At 51.9% G+C, this 15238-nt stretch overlaps 2 protein-coding genes across 2 annotated transcripts in view; both read left to right on the top strand.

Moving 5' to 3' along the window:
* PSMD7 (proteasome 26S subunit, non-ATPase 7) overlaps positions 1-15238 on the top strand; it is a 627368-nt gene that overhangs the window by 405523 nt on the left and 206607 nt on the right. The window lies entirely within an intron of this gene.
* VPS4A (vacuolar protein sorting 4 homolog A) overlaps positions 1-15238 on the top strand; it is a 61852-nt gene that overhangs the window by 10947 nt on the left and 35667 nt on the right. The window contains exons 2-4 of the mRNA XM_075326012.1: positions 4097-4208; positions 4549-4693; positions 4815-4876. Coding sequence (XP_075182127.1) covers positions 4097-4208; positions 4549-4693; positions 4815-4876 — 319 coding nt within the window. The remainder of the gene's footprint in view (positions 1-4096; positions 4209-4548; positions 4694-4814; positions 4877-15238) is intronic.

Genomic DNA, 15238 nt, shown 5'->3' with positions numbered 1-15238 from the left:
CATTATCAGGTGCATACCTATGCTTCGGCGGATGCCAGCTTAGGTAGAAGAGTCCTGCAGGCGGCAGTGACACCCCCGTAGGGGAGGGCTGTTTTGCAGCTCTAACATGAGGTATTTCTTTACCCACCCAGGGACAGCTTTTGGACGTCCCAATCGTCTGGGTCTCCCAATAGAGCGCTGAAGAAGAAGGGAATTTTGTTACTTACCGTAAATTCCTTTTCTTCTAGCTCTTATTGGGAGACCCAGCACCCGCCCTGTTGTCCTTCGGGATGTTTTTTTGTTGTTTGCGGGTACACATGTTGTTCATGTTGAACGGTTTTTCAGTTCTCCGATGTTATTCGGAGTTAATTTGTTTAAACCAGTTATTGGCTTCCTCCTTCTTGCTTTGGCACTAAAACTGGAGAACCCGTGATACCACGGGGGGGGTATAGCCAGAGGGGGAGGGGCCTTGCACTTTTAATGTAGTGCTTTGTGTGGCCTCCAGAGGGCAGTAGCTATACCCCAATCGTCTGGGTCTCCCAATAAGAGCTAGAAGAAAAGGAATTTACGGTAAGTAACAAAATTCCCTTCTTTGCTACTCCAAGCATGTCTGCTATCTCTCTGATGGATTTTTTCTTTTTTTTCAGCCTCAGGATGTTCTGCTTCACCTCAATTGAGAGTTCCTTAGACCGCATGTTGTCTGGTCACAGCAACAGCTTCCAAATGCAAAACCACACACCTGTAATCAACCCCAGACCTTTTAACTACTTCATTGATTACAGGTTAACGAGAGAGACGCCTTCAGAGTTAATTGCAGCCCTTAGAGTCCCTTGTCCAATTACTTTTGGTCCCTTGAAAAAGAGGAGGCTATGCATTACAGAGCTATGATTCCTAAACCCTTTCTCCGATTTGGATGTGAAAACTCTCATATTGCAGCTGGGAGTGTGCACTTTCAGCCCATATTATATATAGAATTGTATTTCTGAACATGTTTTTGTAAACAGCTAAAATAACAAAACTTGTGTCACTGTCCAAATATTTCTGGCCCTGACTGTGTGTATATATATATATATATATATATATATATATATATATATATATATATATATATATATATATAATATATATATTGTAGAACTGAGTTAATTATATTAGTCCGGCCCTCTAAAACCATCCCAACTTCTCATGCAGCCCCATGGGAAAATTAATTGCCCACCCCTACCCTAAGGGCTTCATCTGTCACGGACCGTGAGGCACAGGGCGGCTGATGAGACGCGTATATTCCTATGAGTTCAGGTTTTAGCAGACCTACGGCCACTTGTCAACTCATGGCCCAACATATGTGTGAATATAGCCTTAAATATGGCTCTGTGTGATTAGGGAGTCTGTTGGGATCCCCCAAAAAATAAAATTAGAAATCTATTGTTTTGTGTCTGCAGCTCCCATGCAGACTTATGTGTCTCCATGGTAACAGGCTACCTACACCCTGTGCAGTCAGATCTCCTTCCATTTGTATCATGCTCCTTGGTGATATATGGACGGCACTATGCAGGATCCGTAGGATATCGGGTCTCTGTTGGCGGCTATCAGAAGTGCCCGAGATTGCAAAGAGTGCACAGTGCAAAATAAGTAAGACTAGAAGCAGGGACAGCTGTTATGGGACTACAACTCCCATCATGCTCTGGCTGGACGGTGCAAGTTGTTGCCCCCTAGCATTGGGATCAGGTGACACCGACCCTAATGGCTTCCTTGTTTCCTGCTATTCCTGTTGTGTCTGACCTCATGGTGATCGGGCTGCACCCAAACATCTTGTTAAAGGTACAAGTCATGTGATTGCTAAATATATCTGCGGTGACTCAGGTAGAGCTGCGAGGAGCGGAGCACGTGCTTCATTACAGAGCAGGGACAGACAAGACGCCTCTTGGGTTTCCTTCTACTTCCGACAGATACTTGGCTCTCCAATATTTGGAAAGTGGTAAGTGTCTCCTGGCAGTCCGGACTGACGAAGGTCCAAAAGTGACCAAAACATTAAACATTTATTTTTGGGGGATTGCAAACAGCTTTGTAATAAAAAAATGAAAGAAATGGTTTTCAAAATATCGGAGTGCCAAGTATCTGTCTGCACATTACTGGTTTGGATGCGACTTGTGCAGCATCAGATGCTAGACGTGCGACGGTCACTTCATGAATTCCTACTTCCTTATCATAGGATAAATCATAAAACCGCAGCCCGAGGTGTAATGTGTTACAGCAGTCATGGCCGCTGAGGAGTCGCATCCCAATGAGATTGGTGCCCACCTATGACATGGCATACAGGGGGATTGTTCCTGGCATATACCTCTGAGAAAATCCTGGACAGAGCCATATCTTCAGTCCTTTGGATAGGCAGCAGAGAGAGAACAGACATAAGCAGTGACCGCTGTCTCCATGATATCTCTGTTCTCACTCTCGTTTTGCATACTCTTTCTCTTGGTCTAGCTTGCCGCCCCCAGCTTTTTACTTTCTGCTTTATTCTCCATGCCTGCTGCCCTCTGCTCCCCACTTCTGGCTTTCTGCACTCTGCCCCCTACTTTCTGCTTGTCACCATCTTATTGTTGCCCTCTGCCCCCTATTTGCTGCCTGCCAAACTGTTTCCTCTCGCTCTTTGATGTCTACTTGCTGCTTACTGCCCTCTACTTACTGTTCTCTGCCCCCTACTTGCTGCTTACTGTCTTCTGCCCCCTACTTGCTGCTTACTGTCTTCTGCCCCCTACTTGCTGCTTACTGTCCTCTGCCCCCTACTTGCTGCCCTCTGCCCCCTACTTGCTGCTTGCTGCCCTCTGCCCCCTACTTGCTGCTTGCTGCCCTCTGCCCCCTACTTGCTGCTTACTGCCCTCTGCCCCCTACTTGCTGCTTACTGCCCTCTGCCCCCTACTTGCTGATTACTGCCCTCTGCCCCCTACTTGCTGCTTACTGCCCTCTGCCCTCTACTTGCTGCTTACTGCCCTCTGCCCCCTACTTGCTGCTTACTGCCCTCTGCCCCCTACTTGCTGCTTACTGCCCTCTGCCCCCTACTTGCTGCTTACTGCCCTCTGCCCCCTACTTGCTGCTTACTGCCCTCTGCCCCCTACTTGCTGCTTACTGCCCTCTGCCCCCTACTTGCTGCCCTCTGCCCCCTACTTGCTGCTTACTGCCCTCTGCCCCCTACTTGCTGCTTACTGCCCTCTGCCCTCTACTTGCTGATTACTGTCCTCTGCCCTCTACTTGCTGATTACTGTCCTCTGCCCCCTACTTGCTGATTACTGTCCTCTGCCCCCTACTTGCTGATTACTGTCCTCTGCCCCCTACTTGCTGATTACTGTCCTCTGCCCCCTACTTGCTGATTACTGCCCTCTGCCCTATACTTGCTGATTACTGTCCTCTGCCCTCTACTTGCTGATTACTCTCCTCTGCCCTGTAGTTCCTGCTTTCTGCTCTTTGACCCCTACTTCCCGCTTGCTGCATGTTGCCCTTTACCCTCTACCCTCTACTTCCTGCTTGGCGCCCTCTAGTTCCTGCTTGCTGTCCTATGACTCCTACTTCCTGCTTGCATGTTGCTTTTACCGCTTCCTGCTTTTTGCCCTTTGACCCCTACATACTGCTTGCTGCCTGTTTATGTCTACCCTCTACTTCCTGTTTGTCGCCCTCTGCCCCCTACTTTCTGCCTGTCACCCTCTGCCGGCTTTATGCTGCCCTCTTCCTGCCGTCTTCTGACCCCTGTTTGCAGCTTAGCACTCGTTGGCTGCCATCCTCTGGCCCCTATTTCCTGTCCTCAGTTCCCAGCTTGGCACATCTGTTGGTTGATGATGTTTTTCCTTTGCTCCTTCTCTATTTGCCGCCGGTTTCTTTTCTGTGCTGGTCTCTAATCTCTACAATACTCCTTCCTTGCTTTCACCTTCGTCCCGTTGTTTTATTCCATTGATCCCGACCTCGGTCTTCTCTTTGTCTTTTCCTTCTCTTCTTTTACCTTTGGATCTTTCTCCTTGTTTCAGGTGTTTTCTACTCTTATTCTCCTGCCCAGTGCACACTACAGTTGTGTTTTTTCTTATGTAGAATTTTATATTGATCGGAGCTTTTTTTTTTTTTTTTCTCCTTCCAGAAAGCCATTGATTTGGTGACTAAAGCCACAGAGGAGGACAAGAACAAGAACTATGAGGAGGCTCTGAGGCTTTACCAGCACGCGGTGGAGTATTTCCTGCACGCCATCAAGTGTAAGTCACAGGATACAAAGTGGAGGGACGCAAATCCGGGCAACACCTGGGGTGAGGAACCCGCCACGGACGCGGCCACTAATACTTACAGGCTGGATGTAGAACATGCTCATCATGCACGCCTGGCCGGTGCCGTGCCGTCCTATGCGGGAATGGACCGGTGGGTTAGACTGGTCACATTTCAGTGGTTTGGAATATATGTATATATATAATTATATTATATTATATTATTTTTTTTATATATATATTATATATATATATATATAGATTTTTTTTTATATATATATATATATATATATTTTTTTTTATATTATATATTTTTTTTTTTTATTTCCTACAGATGAAGCTCACAGTGACAAGGCCAAGGAGAGCATCCGAGCCAAATGCATGCAGTACCTGGACCGAGCCGAGAAGCTTAAGGATTATCTAAAAACGAAGGACAAGCAGGGGAAAAAGCCTGTGAAAGAATCCCAGAATGAGAAAGGGTGAGCTGGGCAGGATTTTTGTGGGGATGGGGGGTCCCATTAAGTTGACCAACATTGCTTTAGAAGATTATATACCCAACCATACTGCAAAAGTCATCAGTATTATCTCCTGTTTCCACAGAAGTGACAGCGACAGTGAAGGGGAAAATCCCGAAAAAAAGAAACTACAGGAACAATTAATGGGTATGTCCCTAGGGGGGGGGGTAAAGAAGGGAATTTTGTTTACTTACCGTAAATTCCTTTTCTTCTAGCTCCTATTGGGATACCCAGACAATTGGGGTGTATAGCTTCTGCCTCCGGCGGCCACACAAAGTATTACACTTAAAAGTGTAAACCCCTCCCCTCTGCCTATACACCCCCCCGTGCATCACGGGCTCCTCAGTTTTGGTGCAAAAGCAGGAAGGAGGAAACTTATAAATTGGTCTAGGGTAAATTCAATCCGAAGGATGTTCGGAGAACTGAAACCATGAACCAAAAGAACAATTCAACATGAACAACATGTGTACACAAAAAAACAACAGCCCGAAGGGAACAGGGGCGGGTGCTGGGTCTCCCAATAGGAGCTAGAAGAAAAGGAATTTACGGTAAGTAAACAAAATTCCCTTCTTCTTTGTCGCTCCATTGGGAGACCCAGACAATTGGGACGTCCAAAAGCAGTCCCTGGGTGGGTAAAAGAATACCTCGGTAAAAGAGCCGTAAAACGGCCCCTTCCTACAGGTGGGCAACCGCCGCCTGAAGGACTCGCCTACCTAGGCTGGCATCTGCCGAAGCGTAGGTATGCACTTGATAGTGTTTCGTGAAAGTGTGCAGACTGGACCAGGTAGCCGCCTGACACACCTGCTGAGCCGTAGCCTGGTGCCGCAAAGCCCAGGACGCACCCACGGCTCTGGTAGAATGGGCCTTCAGCCCTGAAGGAACCGGAAGCCCAGAAGAGCGGTAGGCTTCCAGAATTGGTTCTTTGATCCACCGAGCCAAGGTTGACTTAGAAGCCTGCGACCCTTTACGCTGGCCAGCGACAAGGACAAAGAGCGCATCCGAGCGGCGCAGGGGCGCCGTACGAGAAATGTAGAGTCTGAGTGCTCTCACAAGATCTAACAAATGCAAATCCTTTTCACATTGGTGAACTGGATGAGGACAAAAAGAAGGTAAGGAGATATCCTGATTGAGATGAAAAGGGGATACCACCTTCGGGAGAAATTCCGGAACCGGACGCAGAACCACCTTGTCCTGGTGAAACACCAGGAAGGGGGCTTTGCATGACAGCGCTGCTAGCTCAGACACTCTCCGAAGTGAAGTGACTGCCACTAGGAAGACCACCTTCTGCGAAAGGCGTGAAAGAGAAATATCCCTCATTGGCTCGAAGGGTGGTTTCTGAAGAGCCGTTAGCACCCTGTTCAGATCCCAGGGTTCTAGCGGACGCTTGTAAGGAGGGACTATGTGGCAAACCCCCTGCAGGAACGTGCGTACCTGTGGAAGCCTGGCTAGACGCTTTTGAAAAAACACAGAGAGCGCCGAGACTTGTCCCTTAAGGGAGCCGAGAGACAAACCCTTTTCCATTCCGGATTGAAGGAAGGACAGAAAAGTGGGCAAGGCAAATGGCCAGGGAGTAAAACCCTGATCAGAGCACCAGGATAAGAAGATCCTCCACGCCCTGTGGTAGATCTTGGCGGACGTTGGTTTCCTGGCCTGTCTCATAGTGGCAATGACCTCTTGAGATAACCCTGAAGACGCTAGGATCCAGGACTCAATGGCCACACAGTCAGGTTGAGGGCCGCAGAATTCAGATGGAAAAATGGCCCTTGAGACAGCAAGTCTGGTCGGTCTGGTAGTGCCCACGGTTGGCCCACCGTGAGATGCCACAGATCCGGGTACCACGACCTCCTCGGCCAGTCTGGGGCGATGAGGATGGCGCGGCGGCAGTCGGACCTGATCTTGCGTAACACTCTGGGCAGCATTGCCAGAGGAGGAAACACATAAGGCAGTCGAAACTGCGACCAATCCTGAACTAATGCGTCCGCCGCCAGAGCTCTGTGATCTTGAGACCGTGCCATGAATGCCGGGACTTTTGTTGTGCCGAGACGCCATGAGATCGACGTCCGGCGTTCCCCAGCGGCAACAGATCTCTTGAAACACGTCCGGGTGAAGAGACCATTCCCCTGCGTCCATGCCCTGGCGACTGAGAAAGTCTGCTTCCCAGTTTTCTACGCCCGGGATGTGAACTGCGGAGATGGTGGAGGCTGTGGCTTCCACCCACAGCAGAATCCGCCGAACTTCCTGGAAGGCTTGCCGACTGCGTGTGCCGCCTTGGTGGTTGATGTATGCCACCGCCGTGGCGTTGTCCGACTGAATTCGGATCTGCCTGCCTTCCAGCCACGGCTGGAACGCCTTTAGGGCTAGATACACTGCCCTTATCTCCAGAACATTGATCTGAAGGGAGGACTCTGGCTGAGTCCAGGTACCCTGAGCCCTGTGGTGGAGAAAGACCGCTCCCCACCCTGACAGACTCGCGTCCGTCGTGACCACAGCCCAGGATGGGGGCAGGAAGGATTTCCCCTTCGACAGAGAAGTGGGAAGAAGCCACCACTGAAGGGAGGCCTTGGCTGCCCGAGAAAGGGAGACGTTCCTGTCGAGGGACGTCGACTTCCTGTCCCATTTGCGGAGAATGTCCCATTGAAGTGGACGCAGATGAAACTGCGCAAAAGGAACTGCCTCCATTGCTGCCACCATCTTCCCTAGGAAGTGCATGAGGCGCCTCAAGGGATGCGACTGGGCTCAAAGGAGAGATTGCACCCCTGTCTGTAGTGAACGCTGTTTGTCCAGCGGAAGCTTCACTATCGCTGAGAGAGTATGAAACTCCATGCCGAGATATGTCAGTGATTGGGCCGGTGTCAATTTTGACTTTGGGAAATTGATGATCCACCCGAATCTCTGGAGAGTCTCCAGAGCAATGTTCAGGCTGTGTTGGCATGCCACCCGAGAGGGGGCCTTGACAAGCAGATCGTCTAAGTAAGGGATCACCGAGTGTCCCTGAGAGTGTAGGACTGCTACCACTGTTGCCATGACCTTGGTGAAGACCCGTGGGGCTGTCGCCAGGCCGAAAGGCAGTGCCACGAACTGAAGGTGTTCGTCCCCGATGGCGAAACGCAGGAAGCGCTGATGCTCTGGTGCAATCGGCACGTGGAGATAAGCATCCCTGATGTCGATTGATGCTAGGAAGTCTCCTTGGGACATTGAGGCGATGACGGAGCGGAGAGATTCCATCCGGAACCGCCTGGTTTTCACGTGTCTGTTGAGCAGTTTTAGGTCCAGAACGGGCCGGAAAGATCCGTCCTTTTCTTCAGCGCTCTATTGGGAGACCCAGACGATTGGGGTATAGCTACTGCCCTCCGGAGGCCACACAAAGCACTACACTAAAAAGTGCAAGGCCCCTCCCCTTCTGGCTATACCCCCCCGTGGTATCACGGGTTCTCCAGTTTTCAAGCTTTGTGCGAAGGAGGTCAGACATCCACGCATAGCTCCACAGATTTTAGTCAGCAGTAGCTGCTGACTATTTCGGATGGAAGAAAAGAGGGCCCATATAGGGCCCCCAGCATGCTCCCTTCTCACCCGTGGATGGTGTTGTAAGGTTGAGGTACCTATTGCTGGTACAGGGGCTGGAGCCCCACATGCTGTTTTCCTTCCACATCCCCTTGTAGGGCTCTGTGGAAGTGGGATCCTGCCGGCCTCTAAGCTCTGACGCCGGGCTCCATCCACAGACCCATAGCACCTGATGGATACGGAGCAGGAGTACAATCAGGGACAAGGCCCTGCATCATACAGGTACTCTGTGTCCCCGGCAGGCACAGACACACTCCGGGCTGGCTGGGTGTTGTAGTGCGCCGGGGACCGTAACGATTGAGTTGGTGTTCCTGCAGTTTACTGGGGGACTTTTGTGTTGTGGGAACGCAGCGCCGACCCCCACTGGACCGGCGGCGCTGCTGTGACTTGTAGTGCGCCGGGGACACGCCGACCGCGCTTTTACGGCGGCGGCGTTTATAAATCCAGTCCCCGGCTTTTGCGGCCTAGCTCCGCTTCGTTCCCGCCCCCACCCTGTCAATCAGGGTAGGGGAGAGACGCTGTTTCGCAGCAGCGACGAGGGCTGGAGCCTGATTTACATGCTCCAGCCCTCTCACTAGGCACAGAGGGAAGCAGGCTTCCCGCTCTTAGTCAGGAACGCCCAGGGCCCGCCCCCCCTCCTCTCCCAGGACGCCGGCAGCCATTACAATGCAGTCTGGCTAGAGGAAGGACGCAAGGCTCTGGGAGACCTGGACTAGGGGGCTTTTGGAGACCACACACCCGCTCTTAAGCGGGCGGTAAGCGGCATTTCAGCTGGCCCCTCTAGTGCCTCAGTGTGCATTGGTGTACTGTGTCACCAGATATATATATTTATTTATTTCTTGCACTGTGAGGTCGCTTCCTGGCTGGATACCCCAGATCGCTCTGAGGAGGCAGCAACATGTCATCCACAAAACGCAAGGCTGCCAAGGCTAGGGCTGTGTACACTGCGTGTGCTGCATGTGGGGCTGCTCTACCAGCAGGTTCCAAAGACCCCCATTGTGTGCAATGCTCAGATCCGGTGCTGCTTCGCCAGCCGGAGTCCGGAGGGGTAGTGACCCAGGCTGAGACGCTTGTAAGTCCTGCCCCGGTGTCAGGGACAGACTTTGCAGTTTTTGCTGATGGAATGTCTGTGACTATGGCAAAAATCCTTGAAACTTTGCAATCCATGACTGGGGCTCAGTCTATGGACACGGCGAGGTCTCTGTCCTCTAATCCCCCTCAGTTGGAATTAATCCAGACTGCAAGGGGGTCCCCGGCTTCCCAGGCTGAGTATTATGACTCAGATGATAGCCCCAGCCACCCTAAGCGAGCTCGCTGGGAAAGACCCTCAACGTCATCACACTGCTCAGGGTCTCAGCGCAATCAGTCGCCCTGTGATGCGTCTGAAGAGAGTGATCAGGAGTCTTATCCTGGAACCCCTCTCAATCTGGATACCCCGGATGGGGACGCCATGGTAAACGAGCTTATCTCAGCCATCAATAGACTGTTGGATATTTCTCCCCCAGCTCCTTCTGCAGAGGAGGCAGCTGCAGAGCAGGAGAAGTTTCGTTTCCTCTATCCCAAGCGTAAATTGAGTGCTTTCTTGGATCACTCTGACTTCAGAGAGTCAATCCAGAAACACGACGCTCATCCAGAAAGGCGTTTCTCTAAACGTTCTAAGGATACACGTTTTCCTTTCCCCCCTGATGTGGTCAAGCGCTGGACCCAGTGTCCAAAAGTAGACCCCCCGATTTCCAAACTTGCAGCTAGATCCATAGTTGCAGTGGAGGATGGCGCTTCACTTAAGGATGCCAATGACAGACAGATGGACCTTTGGTTAAAATCTGTCTATGAAGCTATCGGCGCGTCGTTTGCTCCAGCATTCGCAGCCGTATGGGCGCTCCAAGCTATTTCAGCTGGTTTAGCAAAAGTGGATGCTATCATACATCCAGCGGCGCCGCAAGTGGCGTCCCTTACCTCGCAGATGTCTGCGTTTGCGTCTTACGCTATCAATGCGGTCCTAGAATCTACCAGCCGCACCTCAATGGCGTCCGCCAATTCGGTAGTTTTGCGCAGAGCCTTGTGGTTACAGGACTGGAAAGCAGATGCTGGTTCCAAAAAATGTTTAACCAGCTTGCCTTTATCTAGATAGACTGTTTGGCGAGCCATTGGCTGACATCATTAAACAGTCCAAGGGTAAAGACTCTTCCTTACCCCAGCCCAGCTCAAGCAAACCTCAGCAGAAAAAATGGCAGCAGAGGTTTCAGTCCTTTCGAGGTTCGGGCAAGACACAATTCTCCTCGTCCAAAGGGACTCAGAGGACGCAAAGAGTCTCAGATTCCTGGCGGGCTCACGCACGCCCCAAGAAAGCAAATGGAGGAACCGCTTCCAAAGCGGCTACCTCATGACTTCCAGCCCCCCCCCTCCGCATCTCCGGTCGGGGGCAGGCTCTCCCGCTTTTCCGACATTTGGATGTCACAGGTCAAAGACCGGTGGGTGACAAACATTTTGTCTCGCGGGTACAGAATCGAGTTCAGTTCTCGTCCTCCAGCTCGGTTCTTCAGAACCTCCCCACATCCAGACCGAGCAGATGCCCTGCTGCAGGCGGTGGACTCCCTAAGAGCGGAAGGAGTAGTGGTTCCTGTACCGCCTCAGGAACAAGGGCGAGGGTTTTACTCCAATCTCTTTGTGGTTCCAAAAAAGGACGGCTCGTTCCGTCCTGTTCTGGATCTAAAGCTGCTCAACAAACATGTGCACGCCAGACGGTTCAGGATGGAAACCCTCCGCTCTGTCGTTGCCTCAATGTCTCAAGGAGACTTCCTTGCCTCAATAGACATCAAAGATGCTTATCTCCACGTGCCAATTGCTACAGAACATCAACGTTTTCTACGTTTTGTGATAGGAAACGACCATCTTCAGTTCGTAGCTCTGCCATTCGGTCTGGCGACAGCCCCCCGGGTCTTCACCAAGGTCATGGCGGCGGTGGTAGCAGTCTTGCACTCTCAGGGACACTCGGTGATCCCTTACCTAGACGATCTACTTGTCAAGGCACCCTCTCAAGAGGCATGCCAACTCAGTCTACATGCTACGCTGGAGACTCTACAGACGTTCGGATGGATCATCAACTTTCCAAAGTCGAATCTGTCACCGTCACAGTCGCTAACGTATCTTGGCATGGAGTTTCATACTCGAGCAGCGAGAGTGAAGCTTCCGCTGAACAAGCAGCGGTCCCTACAGACAGGGGTGCAATCCCTCCTTCAAGGCCAGTCGCACCCCTTACGGCGCCTCATGCACTTCCTCGGGAAGATGGTGGCAGCCATGGAAGCAGTTCCCTTTGCGCAGTTTCATCTGCGCCCACTTCAATGGGACATTCTCCGCCAATGGGACGGGAAGTCAACGTCCCTGGACAGGAAAGTCTCTCTTTCCCAGGCGGCCAAGGACTCTCTACAATGGTGGCTCCTTCCCACCTCATTGTCTCAGGGAAGATCCTTCCTGCCCCCATCCTGGGCAGTGGTCACGACAGATGCGAGTCTGTCAGGGTGGGGAGCAGTGTTTCTCCACCACAGGGCCCAGGGGACGTGGACTCCGCAGGAGTCCACCCTTCAGATCAATGTTCTGGAAATCAGGGCAGTGTATCTTGCCCTACTGGCCTTCCAACAGTGGCTGGAAGGAAAGCAGATCCGAATCCAGTCGGACAACTCCACAGCGGTGGCATACATCAACCACCAAGGAGGGACGCGCAGTCGGCAAGCATTCCAAGAAGTCCGGCGCATTCTAATGTGGGTGGAGGACACAGCATCCACCATATCCGCGGTTCACATCCCAGGCGTAGAAAATTGGGAAGCAGACTTCCTCAGTCGCCAGGGCATGGACGCAGGGGAGTGGTCCCTTCACCCGGACGTGTTTCAGGAAATCTGTCGCCGATGGGGAGTGCCGGACGTCGACCTAATGGCGTCCCGGCACAACAACAAGGTCCCGGCATTCATGGCGAGGTCGCGCGATCAAAGAGCTCTGGCGGCAGACGCATTAGTTCAAGATTGGTCGCAGTTCCGGCTCCCATACGTCTTCCCACCTCTGGCACTCTTGCCCAGAGTGTTACGCAAGATCAGATCCGATTGCAGCCGCGTCATACTCGGCGCCCCAGACTGGCCGAGGAGATCGTGGTATCCGGATCTGTGGCATCTCACGGTCGGTCGACCGTGGTCACTGCCAGACCGACCAGACTTACTGTCCCAAGGGCCGTTTTTCCATCAGAATTCTGCGGCCCTGAACCTGACTGTGTGGCCATTGAGTCCTGGATCCTAGCGTCCGCAGGATTATCTCAAGGAGTCGTAGCCACAATGAGACAAGCTAGGAAGTCAACGTCTGCTAAGATCTACCACAGAACGTGGAAGATTTTCTTATCCTGGTGCTCTGCACAGAGAGTATCCCCTTGGCCATTTGCATTGCCCACCTTTCTTTCCTTCCTGCAATCGGGGTTGGAAAAGGGCTTGTCGCTCAGCTCCCTTAAAGGGCAAGTCTCGGCACTATCTGTGTTTTTTCAGAAGCGTCTAGCACGTCTTCCTAAGGTGCGCACGTTCCTACAGGGGGTCTGTCATATTGTGCCCCCGTACAAGCGGCCGTTAGATCCATGGGATCTGAACAGAGTACTAGTTGCTCTGCAAAAGCCGCCCTTCGAGCCTCTAAAGGACGTTTCCTTTTCTCGCCTGTCACAGAAAGTGGCGTTTCTTGTTGCGATCACATCGCTTCGGCGAGTGTCTGAGCTGGCAGCTCTGTCATCCAAGGCTCCCTTCCTGGTGTTCCACCAGGACAAGGTAGTGCTGCGCCCCATTCCGGAGTTTCTCCCTAAGGTCGTATCCTCGTTTCATCTTAATCAGGATATATCCTTGCCTTCCTTTTGTCCTCAGCCGGTTCACCGGTATGAGAAAGACTTACGTTTGCTAGATCTGGTGAGAGCACTCAGAATCTATATTTCTCGCACGGCGCCTATCCGCCGTTCAGATGCACTTTTTGTCCTTGTCGCTGGCCAGCGCAAGGGGTCGCAGGCTTCTAAAGCCACCCTGGCTCGATGGATCAAAGAACCAATTCTGGAAGCCTACCGTTCTGCTGGGCTTCCGGTTCCTTCAGGGCTGAAAGCCCACTCAACCAGAGCTGTGGGTGCGTCCTGGGCTTTGCGACACCAGGCTTCGGCTCAACAGGTGTGCCAGGCAGCTACCTGGTCGAGTCTGCACACTTTCACCAAACATTATCAGGTGCATACCTATGCTTCGGCGGATGCCAGCTTAGGTAGAAGAGTCCTGCAGGCGGCAGTGACATCCCCGTAGGGGAGGGCTGTTTTGCAGCTCTAACATGAGGTATCTCTTTACCCACCCAGGGACAGCTTTTGGACGTCCCAATCGTCTGGGTCTCCCAATAGAGCGCTGAAGAAGAAGGGAATTTTGTTACTTACCGTAAATTCCTTTTCTTCTAGCTCTTATTGGGAGACCCAGCACCCGCCCTGTTGTCCTTCGGGATTTTTTTGTTGTTTGCGGGTACACATGTTGTTCATGTTGAACGGTTTTTCAGTTCTCCGACGTTATTCGGAGTTAATTTGTTTAAACCAGTTATTGGCTTCCTCCTTCTTGCTTTGGCACTAAAACTGGAGAACCCGTGATACCACGGGGGGGTATAGCCAGAAGGGGAGGGGCCTTGCACTTTTTAGTGTAGTGCTTTGTGTGGCCTCCGGAGGGCAGTAGCTATACCCCAATCGTCTGGGTCTCCCAATAAGAGCTAGAAGAAAAGGAATTTACGGTAAGTAACAAAATTCCCTTCTTTTGGCACCACAAACAAGTTGGAGTAAAAACCGTGGCCCCATTGCTGAAGGGGAACAGGGATCACCACTCCTTCTGCCTTCAGAGTGCTCACCGCCTGAAGAAGAGCATCGGCTCGCTCGGGGGGTGGAGATGTTCTGAAGAAACGAGTCGGAGGACGAGAGCTGAACTCTATCTAACCGTGAGACAGAATGTCTCTCACCCATCGGTCTTGGACATGTGGCAACCAGGCGTCGCAAAAGCGGGAGAGCCTGCCACTGACCGAGGATGCGGTTTGGGGAGGCCGAGAGTCATGAGGAGGCCGCTTTGGGAGCGGTTCCTCCGGCGGTTTTCTTAGGACGTGACTTAGACCGCCGTGAATCGGAGTTCCTCTGACCCTTCTGTGGCCTGTTGGACGAGGAGAATTGAGATCTGGCTGAGGGCCGAAAGGACCGAAACCTCGATTGTACCTTCCGTTGTGGAGGTCTGTTTGGTTTGGACTGGGGTAAGGACGAGTCCTTTCCCTTGGATTGTTTAATGATTTCATCCAATCGCTCACCAAACAGGCGGTCGCCAGAAAATGGCAAACCGGTTAAGAACTTTTTGGAAGCAGAGTCTGCCTTCCATTCACGTAGCCACATGGCCCTGCGGACTGCCACCGAATTGGCGGATGCTACCGCCGTACGGCTCGCAGAGTCCAGGACAGCATTCATGGCGTAGGACGCAAACGCCGACGCCTGAGAGGTTAAGGACACAACCTGCGGAGTAGAGGCACGTGTGACTGCATTAATCTCAGACTGACAAGCTGAGATAGCTTGGAGTGCCCATACGGCTGCGAATGCCGGAGCAAAAGACGCGCCGATAGCTTCATAGATGGATTTCATCAGGAGCTCTATCTGCCTGTCAGTGGCATCCTTGAGTGATGCACCATCTGCCACTGCAACTATGGATCTAGCCGCCAGTCTAGAGACTGGAGGATCCACCTTGGGACACTGAGCCCAACCCTTGACTACGTCAGGGGGGAAGGGATAACGTGTGTCATTAAGGCGCTTAGTAAAGCGCTTATCCGGAAAAGCTCGGTGTTTCTGGACTGTATCTCTGAAGTCGGAGTGATCAAGAAACCCACTCCGTGTACGTTTGGGAAACCTAAAATGGAATTTCTTCGGCGCTCCATTGGGAG

This window comes from Anomaloglossus baeobatrachus, chromosome 10, assembly GCF_048569485.1.
Source record: "Anomaloglossus baeobatrachus isolate aAnoBae1 chromosome 10, aAnoBae1.hap1, whole genome shotgun sequence".
Classification (NCBI taxonomy): domain Eukaryota; kingdom Metazoa; phylum Chordata; class Amphibia; order Anura; family Aromobatidae; genus Anomaloglossus; species Anomaloglossus baeobatrachus.
This window is presented reverse-complemented; position numbering and strand designations above follow the sequence as displayed.